Source organism: Amphiura filiformis, chromosome 18, assembly GCF_039555335.1.
Source record: "Amphiura filiformis chromosome 18, Afil_fr2py, whole genome shotgun sequence".
NCBI lineage: Eukaryota > Metazoa > Echinodermata > Ophiuroidea > Amphilepidida > Amphiuridae > Amphiura > Amphiura filiformis.
This window is the reverse complement of record NC_092645.1, coordinates 63,518,287-63,532,820: the sequence shown is the minus strand read 5'-3', so window position 1 is coordinate 63,532,820 and position 14,534 is coordinate 63,518,287. Positions and strand designations below refer to the sequence as shown.

Below are 14,534 nucleotides of genomic sequence, written 5' to 3'. Positions count from 1 at the left end.
TTGAGTGGTTTTGCAATTTTGGTTCGTTTTCAGGACACAAGTCTCTTAGCATCAATACAATAACAATAAAAGATAAGTATGATGACCTTATACTGTACTACACTTTGGAGGCAACACTGGTGCTTTTTACCTGAATGTCAATTCGGTAGTAGGTTGCTGAGCAGTACGCTGAAATCTGGTTGCGAAAATTCAAAAACTATCCTTGTGGCGTGGTGGTTCACACACACTTGTCTGCGGCTTGCACAGCAGTCAAAAATTGTAATCTCCTGTGTGGTGTTGTAAGTCTGTTATGTTTACAATACACGATTACCTTACCATCAATATAAGAATGATTGGTTATGATGTACACTTTGAAGACAACACGGGTGCTTTTACCTGAATGTCGACTTGGTAGCAGGTTGCTGAGCAGCAGGCTGAGCAGTAGGCTGAGCAGTAGGCTGAAAACTGGTTACGCAACACACACAGTCTTTTACTGGGTAAATTGATTTACACACGTATCTACAGCAGAGCATAGACAGCAGTCAAAACTGTGATCTCTTGAGTGGTGCTGTAAATTATGTTTGTTTACAGTACAAGTCTCTCAGCATCAATACAATAACATATGGTTATGATGACAAATGTTTATGATGATCATACACTATGAACTTGAATTCCTTGAGTGATGTTGTAAAACTGTTTTTTGTTTACACAAGAGTCTTATCATCAATACAGTAGCAGGTGGTTAATATGATGATCATACACTGTATAGTTGGAGAACAACACTGGTGCTTTTACCTGAATGTAGACTTGGTAAGTTGGTAGCAGGTTGCTGAGCAGTAGGCTGACAACTGGTGGCGCAACACAAACTATCGAGATCGGGATCTCTTAGCATCAGTACAGTGACAGATGGTTAAGTGATGATCATACACAATAAAATCTGGAATTTCTTGAGTGGTGCTGTAAATCTGTTTTTGTTTACACAAAAGAGTCTTATCATCAATACAATACGCAGGTGATTAAAATGAAGATCAAACACTGTGCATTTGGGGAACAACACAGGTGCTTTTACCTGAATGTAAACTTGATAGTAGTTTGCTGAGCAGTAAGCTGATAACTGGTGGCGCAGCGCAAACTATCACTTGAGATCGGGATCACTTAGCATCAGTACAATAACAGATGAATGTTATGATCATGCACAATAAACGGAGATTTCTTGAGTGATATTGTAAACCTGTTTTGTTTACACAAGGGTCTTGGCATCAATACGGTAGCAGATGGTTAGTATGATGATAAACACTGTATATTTGGAGAACAGCACAGGTGCTTTTACCTGAATGTAAACTTGGTAGCAGGTTGCGGAGCAGCAGGTTGATAACTGGTTGCGCAACACAAACTATCAAAATTGGGATCTCTTAGCATCAATACAGTAACAGTTGGTTATGGTGATCGATCGTACACTATAAACTGGAATTTCTTGAGTGATGATGTAAATCTGTTTTGTTTACAGTACGCAAGTATCTTTATACCATCAGTGTAATAACAAAAGGGTGATATGACAATCATACACTGTGCACTTGTAAGTTGAAGAACAGCACAGGTGCTTTTCATGAACCTGAATGTTGGCTTGACAGCAAGATGTTGAACAGTAGGTAGCAGTCAAAAAGGAATTACGGGTGGTTTTACCTGAGTGTCAGCTCGGTGGCGGGTTGCAGATCAGCAGGCTGAAAAACTGTTTAACTGGTTGTAGAACTCACTTATCTTTTCGGCGGGGTAGTTCACACTCGTTGACTACAGCAGTCGAAACTGGAATCTCTTGAGTGGTGCTCAAAATCTGGTTTGTTTACAATAAAGTAACAATACACAAGAATCTTGACATCAAATATCAACAGCAGTTATTTATGGTGATCATACACTGTACACTTTGTAGACATGGAAAGTGAGTGAGGAATAACTATGCTACATGTAAACTACGGCTACGTCTGTTGGTTATGCAGATAAAGTGATGGGTGGCAGGATGCAGAAGCAGTTGTACATGTATAGCGTTAAAATACACAGAAAATTAGGTCCTTCCAGGTTAATTGCACATCAAAAAGACATGTATTAAAAAGTTGTTTAAAAGTTTAAAAACTATGCGTTAAAAGCGGCAAGTTCCAAATACTTTGTTAAATACTTCACTCATGCACTTGTTCCAGACAAGGAAAAACAGAGTTAAATAACGGCGTGTAGAGCAGGGTTATAATATGAAGTAGTATGTTATCAAAAACTTCGTGGTATCACGACCAACGCGATAAGTGGCTAGCAGCATGCAGTGGGATGCAAGCAAACAAAACATGCAAGCACGAGTAAAGTTTATGCAGCAAAAAATTAATATACAGCAGTAAAAACGTTCACAACAATTGTTAAAAGCCGCAATATATAAAAAAGGGTAGGGTTCAAGGAGGGAAGGGATGGGATTGCACTGTACACTTAGCGTATATTGGAGAACTTCGACAGGTCACAGATGAATTTTAAAGATGGCGCCTGGTATCGATCCAACACACACGCAGCGGGAATATGCAGTAGTCCCACCTCCACGGTGACGAATTCCACTCCTCGGGCGTCAACACAAAAATATGGCACAAAGTTCACCACAGAAACAGCAAATGCAGGCTTAAATGACTATGACTATTCTAGAGACTATTCACAAAATTGACACACTTTTTATAAATAAACGAGACTTGGTTAAAATAGTTCATAAAAACTAAAATCTTGCGAGAGATTGCTAGACACGTCTACACGCCAGCACGTCTTGGAAAAATCCATCATACCGCGATGTTACTTAGCTAATAAAGTACCGCCCATCCGGGCTTGCAACATGGCCGATTTAGATAAAACCACGTTGACTTTATAGCCTGATTATTCTTATATATTATGCGACTCATAGCCTCCTGATTACTCTAATATGTTATGCATTAGAGCGGACATATTACATGGTGTCATCAGATCGAACTCATTCGCCAAGATCAGAGTTATAATCGCTAATTTGGGTGTGTATGAGCTCTCGCGATTTCAGTGACTCCGAATTCGGCACACTCGACCACTCGACGCTCAGTCATTCACGCGATAAATTATAAATGCTAGTTGATCGAAACGACTATCAAGATCGTTGATCTGTTTGCATAGGCTAGTGTATGCGTCCAAGGGTATTGTATTTTAGGAACTATAAGCTTTGTAACTTGTACATGTGTATTAAGTGTTCAAAGATCGTTCAAAAGTTTGGATCAGGCAAAATTTGTGGAAAAAAATAAGATGTGTTTGCTAGTGTCACTTGCCATATAATGTTATATTAAAATGCAGCTTAGTGTCAGAAAGGTTTCTTAGGCTTCTTTCATGAAAGCTTTAATGGTGTACCTTCATTAAGACATTGATTTAGCTGAAATAAAGTGAATTTGTTTGCAAACTATCAAGCTTAAATATTTAAATTAAGCGTGCACCACCTGCAGTATTGGTAAAACACTATTCATGCTTTAAAATATGTAACATGAGTTGAAACTGTAGTACTGTAGGTAGCCATTCTCATGCTTGATGTAATGTAACAAGCATGTTTTAAGACTTCTTTTTTCAGGAAGTGTCGTGCAAACGTTTTCGTATTCAAGGTTTTACGTCCATTGAGAGCGTATAGAAAACAGTTGCACAAATATTTGATTTGATATTGCTGTGCTGTATACAATGTAAGACTGCGTACCATTGTGAGTACCATATCATATGTATCGGTGTATATATGTTATGTATCATGTATACGTATGAATTTAAACCATACATGTAAAAGCTGTGCACTTTTGTAATATTTGAAAACATATGCCAGCAGTTCGTGTAAATTTGAACAGGTAAAGCGCCCTAATATTGGAAGTTTATGCAATTTGGTGATTTTCAAGGCCTTAAATTTTAGTGTGTTGTATTTAATATTAGCAAGGTAACCAAATTTGTGGAACATGCCACCACCAGAAAATCAAGAGCAAGCGCAAGCTGCTCGTATTTCGTTACCATTGCTAAAAAATCTCAACATACAGGGTGATTTGAAAATAACTGAAAAAATTTCACCAACTTTGGACAAGCTATGAAATCTTGACTGGGTTAAAGAATAAACAGCAAGAGTACAGGGTTGCTACCTTTATCACAGCCATAGGGCTAGAAGCCCTTGATATTCATAATAACCTCCCATACCAGAATGAGGGGGATAGAAAAGACTTGGATAAAATACTAAAACTGTGGCAGGACTACTGTGTGGGAAAGACTAATCCAATATATGAGAGATACAAATTTAATAGCTCCACACAAGGAGATGACTCATTCGATGCATATCTTGTCAAATTACGAGCCCTAGCAGCGACATGTGAATATGGGGAGTTACTAAACGAACTCATTAGGGACTGTGATAGTATGCGGTATCAAAGACAACGCCCTAAGAAAACGCTTTTACAAGAGGCCGACCTCTCGTTAGACAAGTGTGTCACAATGTGTCAGGCCGCAGAGGCCACAAGTGACCAGATGAAAGTCATGAAAGGGTATCAACAAGAGCCACAAGCAGAAGTACATGCTACTTTTCACAATAAGCATAGGCAACGCGCTGCACCACGTGCCCCCGAAATTGACAACTGCAAATGGTGTGGGCGTAAACACGAATTGCAAAGAGCAAAGTGCCCTGCTTATGGCAAGACTTGTACTAGTTGTGGTAGGTTGAATCACTTCAAAGAAAAGTGCACCAATAATGAAAGACACAACTATAAAGGTCAAAAACCCCGTGAGGTCATACCACAGGAAAAAGAAGCATACTGCGCATGCTTTAGATAGTGCTTCAGATCAGAGTAGTGACAGTGACTCTGAATATGATTATGTTGAGGCCCTCAGTATAGATGAAGTTGATGTACATTTCGTCTCTCAGGATAGCTCAGACAAAATAATGGCCGCTTTTAAGGTCAAAGGGGGCACAGAAATCCAAGCCCAAGTGGATTGCGGGGCTACGTGTAATGTAATCCCAAAGAAATTCATCCCCAGGGGAGTAAAAATCAAGAAATGCAAATCAAAGCTCTCCATGTATAATAAGACGGTGGTACCCGTATTGGGAAAATGTCGGTTACCCATAACAAATGTAAAGAATGGACGCAAATATTTGCTTAGATTCTTAGTGGTCAAAGAATCTAGATTCATACCATTGATTGGTAAACTAAACGCTGAGCAAATGAAGCTCATCACTGTCCATTATGAGAACATTGCAACAGTTGGAATCTCTGGTACAAATCTAGATTCAAAACAAAATGTAAAAACAGCCTATGCAGACGTGTTCACCACCTGCAGTATTGGTAAAATGCCAGGTAAAATACATCTGGAAACAGATAGTGAGGTAACACCTGTAGTAACACCACCACGCAGGGTCCCTATTGTCAGTAAAACCCAAGCTCAAAGCCGAGCTAGACCGACTGACTGAACTACAGGTAATACAGAAAGTCACGGACCTAACGGGATGGGTCTCCGCACTAGTTTGCGTGGAGAAGCCAAACGGAAAAAGTCGCTTGTGCATAGACCCCAAACCACTTAACACAGCGTTAAAAAGCGCCTCACTACCCTATGCCAACCATAGAGGAAATATTACCAGAACTAAACGATGTCAAAATCTTCACAAAAGCGGATCTGAAGGAAGGGTTTCTACAATGTGAGCTAGACGACAGTCGTCAGTATTAACCACATTTCAGACTCCATGGGGTAGATATAAATGGAACCGCCTACCCTTTGGTGTCAGCCCAGCTCCAGAGGTATTCCAACAAACTTTAGACCAAAATCTTGAAGGCCTACAGGGTCTGTACAAGATCGCAGATGACATTCTAATCACAGGCAAAGGGGAGACACTAGAACAAGCTCAGAGAGATCATGACGCCAACCTTGAGTGTTTCCTAAATCGCTGTCGCGAACGCCACATAACTCTGAACTATGACAAACTTGAACTTAGATGCCAAGAGGTCAGCTTCATGGGTCATATCCTGACAAGCAACGGACTTAAGCCAGACCCCAAAAAGCTGACTGCCATAAATGAGATGCCAAAGCCACAAGATGTGCCCGGGTACAACGGTTCATAGGCATGGTGAAATATCTTGCCAAATTTGTACCGGACTTATCAAACATTAGCGCTCCCATTAGAGAACTTACCCACAAAGACACCCCTTAGAACTGGACTTCAGAGCATGACGCGGCCTTCGAGCAGATCAAACGACTTGTGACAGAAGCACCGGTTCTTAGTTACTTCGACCCGACAGTCGCTACAGAAGCACAAGGTGATGCTTCTGAAAAGGACTAGGCTTCGTTCTTCTGCAAAATGGACACCCAGTTTCTTATGCCAGTCGCGCGCTCACTGATGCTGAAACCAGATACTCACAGATAGAAAAAGAGCTCCTAGCACAGGTATTCGGACTGGAAAGAAATAACCAATATACATATGGACGCCACATCATACTCTGGACTGACCACAAGCCCCTTGTATCCATAACAAAGAAACCATTGACCGCTGCACCCAAACGCCTACAGAATCTTCTGCTGAGAATGAACAAGTATGACTTTGAAATCCGCTACATGCCAGGAAAAGAGCTCATACTGCAGACACCCTCTCGCGTGCATATTTGGAGAACACTGACCGTTCACAAACAGAGACTAATATTGAGAGTATTCATACCACTGACTATCTACACTTGACAGAGAGCACACGCAAGGAACTGCAAGATGCCACCGCACAGGATACAGAACTCTCGCATGTAATCAGATACATCCAGCACGGTTGGCCTGAGAAACCTCATGAATGCACTCCTGAAGCAAGACCGTATTTCAATATTCGTGATGAGCTGTCATATCACGACGAGATCATTGTCAAAGGATTACGCTGCTTCATTCCTACATCCATGAGACCCAAGATTCTCAACAAGCTCCACGCTGCACATACAGGGATTCAGAGCACCATAAGATACGCAAGAGAGACTGTATACTGGCCAGGGATGACTAGTGAACTCAAAGACATAGTCAGCAAATGCGAGACATGTAACACTTACCCCAAAATCAGCAGAAAGAACCTATGATAAGACATAAAATCCCAGAGTATCCATGGGAAGAAATTGCTTGTGATATATTCACCCTCAATGGACAAGACTATCTCTGCACCGTAGATTACTTCTCCGACTACTTTGAGATAGACAGATTGACAGGCAAGAAAGACGCAACAGCCATCATAAGACTCTTAAAGAAACATTTCGCAAGCCATGGTATTCGGCGCGATTCTTCAGTGACAATGGTCCTCCATTTAATTCCCAACAGTTTGCTGAGTTTGCTTCAGAATACGGTTTTTCACATTCTACCAGCTCACCGACATATGCCCAAAGTAATGGTAAAGCAGAAAACGCGGTGAAGATCGCTAAGCAGCTACTCAAGAAAGCGAAGAAGGACAATGGAGATATCTACTTAAGTCTACTAATTTGGAGGAATACTCCATCTGAAGGGCTAGAAAGCTCGCCCGCCCAGAGACTTTTTGGTCGCCGTACTAAAACAAACCTACCCACACGCAAAGAACTTTTGCAACCCAAAATAGTGGAGAATGTAGTAGACAAGAAAGCTAAGCAGAAAGCCAAGCAAGAACACTACTACAATAGAGGTAGCAAAAGAATTAGCACCTCTTAAAGCAGGTGATACAGTGAGAATCAGACCCACTACTGGAAATACTGAGTGGGAGAAAGCCAAAGTGCAATCACAAGTGAATATCAGGTCATACAAGGTCATCACAGAAGACAGTCGCAGATACCGCAGAAACGCAAGCATCTGAAAAAACGCAAGAATCATTCTGTAAAGCCCCAGAACCTGACTTCCCATTCAGCAACGCGCATGATTCGCTAGACGACGCGCAAGGTAACCCAGCTGAAACGCAAGCTAAACCTACAGTGAAAATGAAACAACCATCAGAACCACTGAGGCGTAGTAGCAGAACGCATAGAGCACCTAAGCATCTAGAGGAGTATGTGTGCAACTAAAAAGGAGAGACAAGGACATTATAGACAATTAAAAGCACACTTGTTAGTTTGTTAAACTTTGTTTATTGTTAACTGTTGAACAGTTTATTGTTGCTAAAAAAACAATTGGTCAAAAAAAAAAAAAATGACACAGGTCTAGAATTCACACTGGTTCATAATATCAAGTGCCATAATACCTTTTGTGTATTACACTCCTCCAGTATTATAATATTATGGTTTTGATACTGAGAACACAGGAGGATTCTCTTCTTTTCATTATGAAAGGAAAGGTGTAACGAGATGTTATAGTATATGGATTTATGTAATACCGCCCAGCCATATACACCGCGATGTTACTTAGCTAATAAAGTACCGCCCATCCGGGCTTGCAACATGGCCGATTTAGATAAAACCACGTTGACTTTATAGCCTGATTATTCTTATATATTATGCGACTCATAGCCTCCTGATTACTCTAATATGTTATGCATTAGAGCGGACATATTACAACTATGATGCCTATTCTGAGACTGTGAAATCCACGAACTGGGTGAGCCTGTTTTCAAATAAGAATTTGGATGAGAAATGGAACTTATTAAATTCAAAGTATGATGAATGGAGGGACAAGTTCATTCCAAGTAAGTTAGTTAAGTGTGGGCAGCGACATAAACCGCCTTGGTCGACATACAAATCTGTGAAACTTGCAAAGAAAAAGAAGCGAGTAGCGGAAGTTAAGGCCAAGAAATCTGGTTTGAATGTGCACCGTGAACACTTTAATACTGCAAAAGCCAACGTGGACAATACAATTAAGAAAGCCAAACTAGACTATGAATCCTTGCTTGTAAATCAGATTAAAACTGAACCCAAGAAGTTTTACAATTACGCCAGGCACTTTACCAGGTCTTCGGCTACTGTAGAGGTTTTGGAGCAGGAGGGAAGAAAAGTGACTGAGGACGGAGAGAAAGCAGAAATTCTTAATGACTTTTTTGCAAGTGTGTTAAAATGTGAGCCTGAAGGTCAAGTTTTGAATACTCCTCTACCTGAGAGGAAACACAGCTCTAATTTGTATGATATTCGTATTACACCTGAAATCGTTAGAGAGAAATTGAGTAAACTGCATTTGAATAAAGCATGTGGACCAGACGGTTTCCATGTTAATGTACTCAAGAATGTACTGGACTTGACGCTCCACTGTGTATGATTTTTAATTCATCGCTGATTTCCGGGCTGATCCCTCAAGATTGGAAAGACGCCAACATCACACCGCTTTTCAAAAAAGGTTCTCGTCTTAGCCCAAACAATTACCGTCCTGTTTCACTCACAAGTCAAGTGGTTAAGTTGCTGGAGCGTGTCATCTATGACCAGCTTATGGAGTTTATTCTCGACAATGATCTGATTTCTTGCCATCAACACGGATTTCAGAAGAGATGCTCCTGTGTCACCCAGCTTCTGGAGTGTATTTTTGACTGGACCACAGCCTATGATAATGAGAGAATGGTGTCGACGCAGTCTACTTAGACTTCGGAAAGCGTTCGACACAGTGCCACATGCCCGCCCTTCTGTACAAATTAAATCATCTTGGTGTTCGGGGGCATCTGCTGTCTTGGATAAAAGGATTTCTCACCGTTGGTGAAAAAAAATGGGTTAACAATAGACTATTTTTTACCCAGGATGACAGAAAAAAGATGAGAATTGTAAAAAAAATTGTGAAAAATTGTGAATTATACATAAAAAATTTGTGATTTTTTGTTGGTACCTCCTATTATCTTTTTTTTTTTTTTTTTTTGCTCTTCACTTTTTCAAACCATGCAAAAAATTTTGGGTCAACAAATCACAACTTCCGTCGGGAAAAATATTTCCGTCGGTACATTTACAAGTTGTGCCCCCACCCGGTTCCAAAATCCTGGCTATGCCACTGATCCGCCACTGATCCACGCCGCATCTGAAAACACATCAATTTGGCCAATACCAGCATGGTATTAAATTCACTTGTATCAACAAAATGGTGAAGATTTGTGCACTTTTACCATATTTTGGTCCAAAACAAGGTGGCTAAAAGGAACATGCACAGGAATATTTGGCGGGCCACAAATTTTTTGGGCCCTGGTCCAATGGTAAATCCGGCTCTGTCCAAGGGGAAATGTTCCCGTGCTGACTCACTCCTAAAAATGAAATGCGCGGCACACTACTAATGCCAATTTTCTAAAAAAAATACCTATACCAAAAGTCTAAATTGTCTGCCAAATGAACGCATAAAAAGTATTTTAAACTTTTCCCAAATTTCGAAAAATTGGGTTATTTTTCACCACAGATATTGGAATTTCAATATATGTGTTTCCACAAAGTGATGCTTGTTTTATACCATAAACTTATTGTTATGTAATTGTCTTAATTTTTTTGAAAAATCTATAAAAAAAATAATGATAATATGACAAATCCCAAAAATTGAGGATGTTGGCAACATTTGCGCTGTCATCAATATCCAATCCAAATGTAGACATAAGTTCAGTAGCCTGGCTGCCTGGGCTACAGGAAACAACACATGGATATCGGGATGTGGGGTTGAGCCTCATTACCTGTCCCGTGATGCTATACATTGTGTCAGTGTCACCACGTAGCCTAACCAGTAAATTGCGTTGTATAAATATTTGGAGGGAAACATTCTTGTTACATGTATTTGTCAATATGTTTGGCATTGAGGTACTTTTTAGGCCAGATAAAAAAAACTGAAATGGGAGAATCCCACTGAAATTTCCCTGAATACGTATGAGCCAATAGGGCAGGCCTAGACATATTTTTAATAAATAAAACAAAATTTTTCAAAATCGATTTCTTAATTGAACATTGTTTAAATTGTGGGATAGGGAATTCATAACAATCATCCCGGTGTGGGATTTTAGAGGGTCGCCGTCGGGCAAGTTTAGAACTGTCAAGGTTTCAGTCAGGAGTAGTTCTTACTTCTTCAGGACAAAGTACCTGAAATTGATAGACTATTGATCGAGACATGTAGGGTATGCCGCTTCTTATGGTTTCTGAAAAGAGCCGCTCTGAAGACGGCCCTTGTCAAGAGAGAACAAGCAGATCTTGCTAAATTTGAAGGTTTGGTGGCTATATTGTTTAGGGGTGGTGCAATAATTATGTGTACCCCGGGGTGAATTCTCAAAATGGTCTGCCAAAATCTCTTGCCCCCCCCCTCTGGCCGTGCCAAAAATCTTTGCCCCCCCCTTCGACGTGCCAAAAACCTTTGCCCCCCTTTGATGTGCCAAAAATCTTTACCCCCCCTTACACATGCAAGATTTTGGGGAACCCAATTTAAAACCTTAAATTGTCTTATCATATAGTGCGAAAGAGCAGCGAGCAGGAAATTTTGCATATTTGAACGTGTTCCTAACGGTTTCCGAAACCTTTTACGGGCGTAATATAGGAATGCTGCCCAAAAAATCTGTGCCAAAAATTGCTTGCCCCCCCTTTCGACCTGCCAAAAATCGCTTGCCCCCCCCTTTTGACCTGCCAAAAAATGCTTGCCCCCCCCCCCCCCTTTTGGCCTGCCAAAAAATCTTTGCCCCCCCATATAATTCACCCCGGGGTACACATAATTATTGCACCACCCTTATCTGTTTATAGCTCTATATTGTTTAGGAAATGTCCTGATACGGTGATGCATGATAGGCCCTATCAGTTTGGCGATGATGATTGCGTTATATATTCATCTTGTTATTTGCCAATATGTTTGGCATTGAGGTTCTTTTAGGCCAGACCAAAAAAAAAAAAAAAAAAAAAAAAACTTGAGGAGTGGGAGATTCCCACTGAAATTTCCCTGAATACGTGAATTTGAGCCATTGATTATAAAAAGCAATGCATTTAATACAAGACTGAAACAAATACTGATCTCTGTCAGAATAGGCCTAAAAATACAATTTTATTTAAAATTTCCTTTGGAAATTCATTGTTTATCCGTTTATAGCTCTAAGAATTAAACATCATTGTTTGTAGTGCTAATTAATATCCCTATAATAGGCCTAGCCCGGAAGGGTCATTCAATGATCTTGAATTAGGCCTACTAGCTATTGCTTAAGAAATGAAATCTCATAACGTTTTCAAAGTTTCCCTTATTTCCTACCTAAGTATTCAACTTTGTTTAAAATAACATGGACATATTTATTATTCGGAATAAACACGTACAGGCCCAGTCACAAGGTCATGATAAGAAAAGTTAGTTCGATTTGTTTTGACGTAGACTAAAAAATCACCTGCAAATCAAGTTCTTTGTACTTCGGTCACGGGTACTTTAATCTGGGACTTTACCAGGGTAATTCCCCACTTGCTGAAAATGCAAATTATCGTGCCAGGGATCTACTATAGCTTTCCGTAGCTCGTTGTATCGTATTATGATCGAATTGCCCAAGCCTAAAATTGACAACAAATAAATTATATTCCAAGAAAATCCTGATAATTTGAATATTTATTAGGTTAAGTCATATTTTATTAAATCAAAATTACTGTCACGTACTCACGTTTTATTCAAATTTTGATTATTATGCTTTAAATATAAAATAATAACTTCATTTTCATCATATTGAAGTAAGATTTGTAAATATTGTCATGATAAATTTCAAAAGTATAGTCTCCCAAAAAGTATCTTGATATGACGTCACGTATTTATTATTCATATTTAGCAATCTTGCGTATTGTGTATAATGTCTATCCAGGTACAATAAATTTGCCGGGAAACTCATGATTGGAAGAATTCCGCCTCTGCAGATTTACTGACTAAAATGACTGAAATTAGCGAAGAAGACTTGATCTCTGAATTTGAGGTGTTTGATATTGATCTCACTAATGCTGAAGTAATAGACAAATGTAAGTATCTATGTGATGTCATCTGTCCAACACAAAAAAAGTATCATCATCCAGTTTTTGTAGTCCGAATAATCAGACCCAGAAAATTCCTGTTCCCCGTATTGCGCTGACAGAACGCAAAGTGTATTTGTATTCAAAGGGCGACTATGATGCCTATTCTGAGACTGTGAAATCCACGAACTGGGTGAGCCTGTTTTCAAATAAGAATTTGGATGAGAAATGGAACTTATTAAATTCAAAGTATGATGAATGGAGGGACAAGTTCATTCCAAGTAAGTTAGTTAAGTGTGGGCAGCGACATAAACCGCCTTGGTCGACATACAAATCTGTGAAACTTGCAAAGAAAAAGAAGCGAGTAGCGGAAGTTAAGGCCAAGAAATCTGGTTTGAATGTGCACCGTGAACACTTTAATACTGCAAAAGCCAACGTGGACAATACAATTAAGAAAGCCAAACTAGACTATGAATCCTTGCTTGTAAATCAGATTAAAACTGAACCCAAGAAGTTTTACAATTACGCCAGGCACTTTACCAGGTCTTCGGCTACTGTAGAGGTTTTGGAGCAGGAGGGAAGAAAAGTGACTGAGGACGGAGAGAAAGCAGAAATTCTTAATGACTTTTTTGCAAGTGTGTTAAAATGTGAGCCTGAAGGTCAAGTTTTGAATACTCCTCTACCTGAGAGGAAACACAGCTCTAATTTGTATGATATTCAGTATTACACCTGAAATCGTTAGAGAGAAATTGAGTAAACTGCATTTGAATAAAGCATGTGGACCAGACGGTTTCCATGTTAATGTACTCAAGAATGTACTGGACTTGACGTTCCACTGTGTATGATTTTTAATTCATCGCTGATTTCGGCTGATCCTCAAGATTGGAAAGACGCCAACATCACACCGGTTTACAAAAAAGGTTCTCGTCTTAGCCCAAACAATTACCGTCCTGTTTCACTCACAAGTCAAGTGGTTAAGTTGCTGGAGCGTGTCATCTATGACCAGCTTATGGAGTTTATTCTCGACAATGATCTGATTTCTTGCCATCAACACGGATTTCAGAAGAGATGCTCCTGTGTCACCCAGCTTCTGGAGTGTATTTTTGACTGGACCACAGCCTATGATAATGAGAATGGTGTCGACGCAGTCTACTTAGACTTCGGAAAGCGTTCGACACAGTGCCACATGCCCGCCTTCTGTACAAATTAAATCATCTTGGTGTTCGGGGGCATCTGCTGTCTTGGATAAAAGGATTTCTCACCGGTAGAAGACAAAGGGTGATCTTGAGAAATGGAGCCTCCAGTTGGAAAAAAAGTTACCAGCGGGTCCCTCAGGGATCGATACTGGGTCCGGTGTTGTTTCTCCTCTTCGTGAATGACATCCCGACATGATTTCAGCCTCCGTCGCTAAAATGTTTGCCGACGACACCAAAGTTTACAACCTGATAGACACTAAAGCCGATTGTGACGACTTGCAACGTGACCTCAACGCCCTTTCTGCGTGGTCCAAGATGTGGTTATTGGACTTCAAAGCCGATAAGTGTGTAGTTCTCCGCATCAAGGCAGCCCTTCATTACCAGTATTCACTAAATGGTGTCTACCTGCAGGAAGTGAGCAACCAGAAAGATTTGGGGATCACAGTTAGCAACACCCTCACCTCTACTATGCATGTTCAAGATATTATTA

General features: G+C 40.1%; 1 protein-coding gene across 1 annotated transcript in view; it reads left to right on the top strand.

The window, feature by feature from the left end:
* Nucleotides 1-12,708: 12,708 nt before the first annotated feature.
* Nucleotides 12,709-14,534, top strand: part of LOC140139298 (DNA polymerase alpha subunit B-like) — a 29,807-nt gene continuing 27,981 nt past the window's right edge. Inside the window, exon 1 of the mRNA XM_072161078.1 lies at nt 12,709-12,857. Within this exon, the coding sequence (XP_072017179.1) occupies nt 12,773-12,857 (85 nt within the window). The 5' untranslated portion in view covers nt 12,709-12,772. The remainder of the gene's footprint in view (nt 12,858-14,534) is intronic.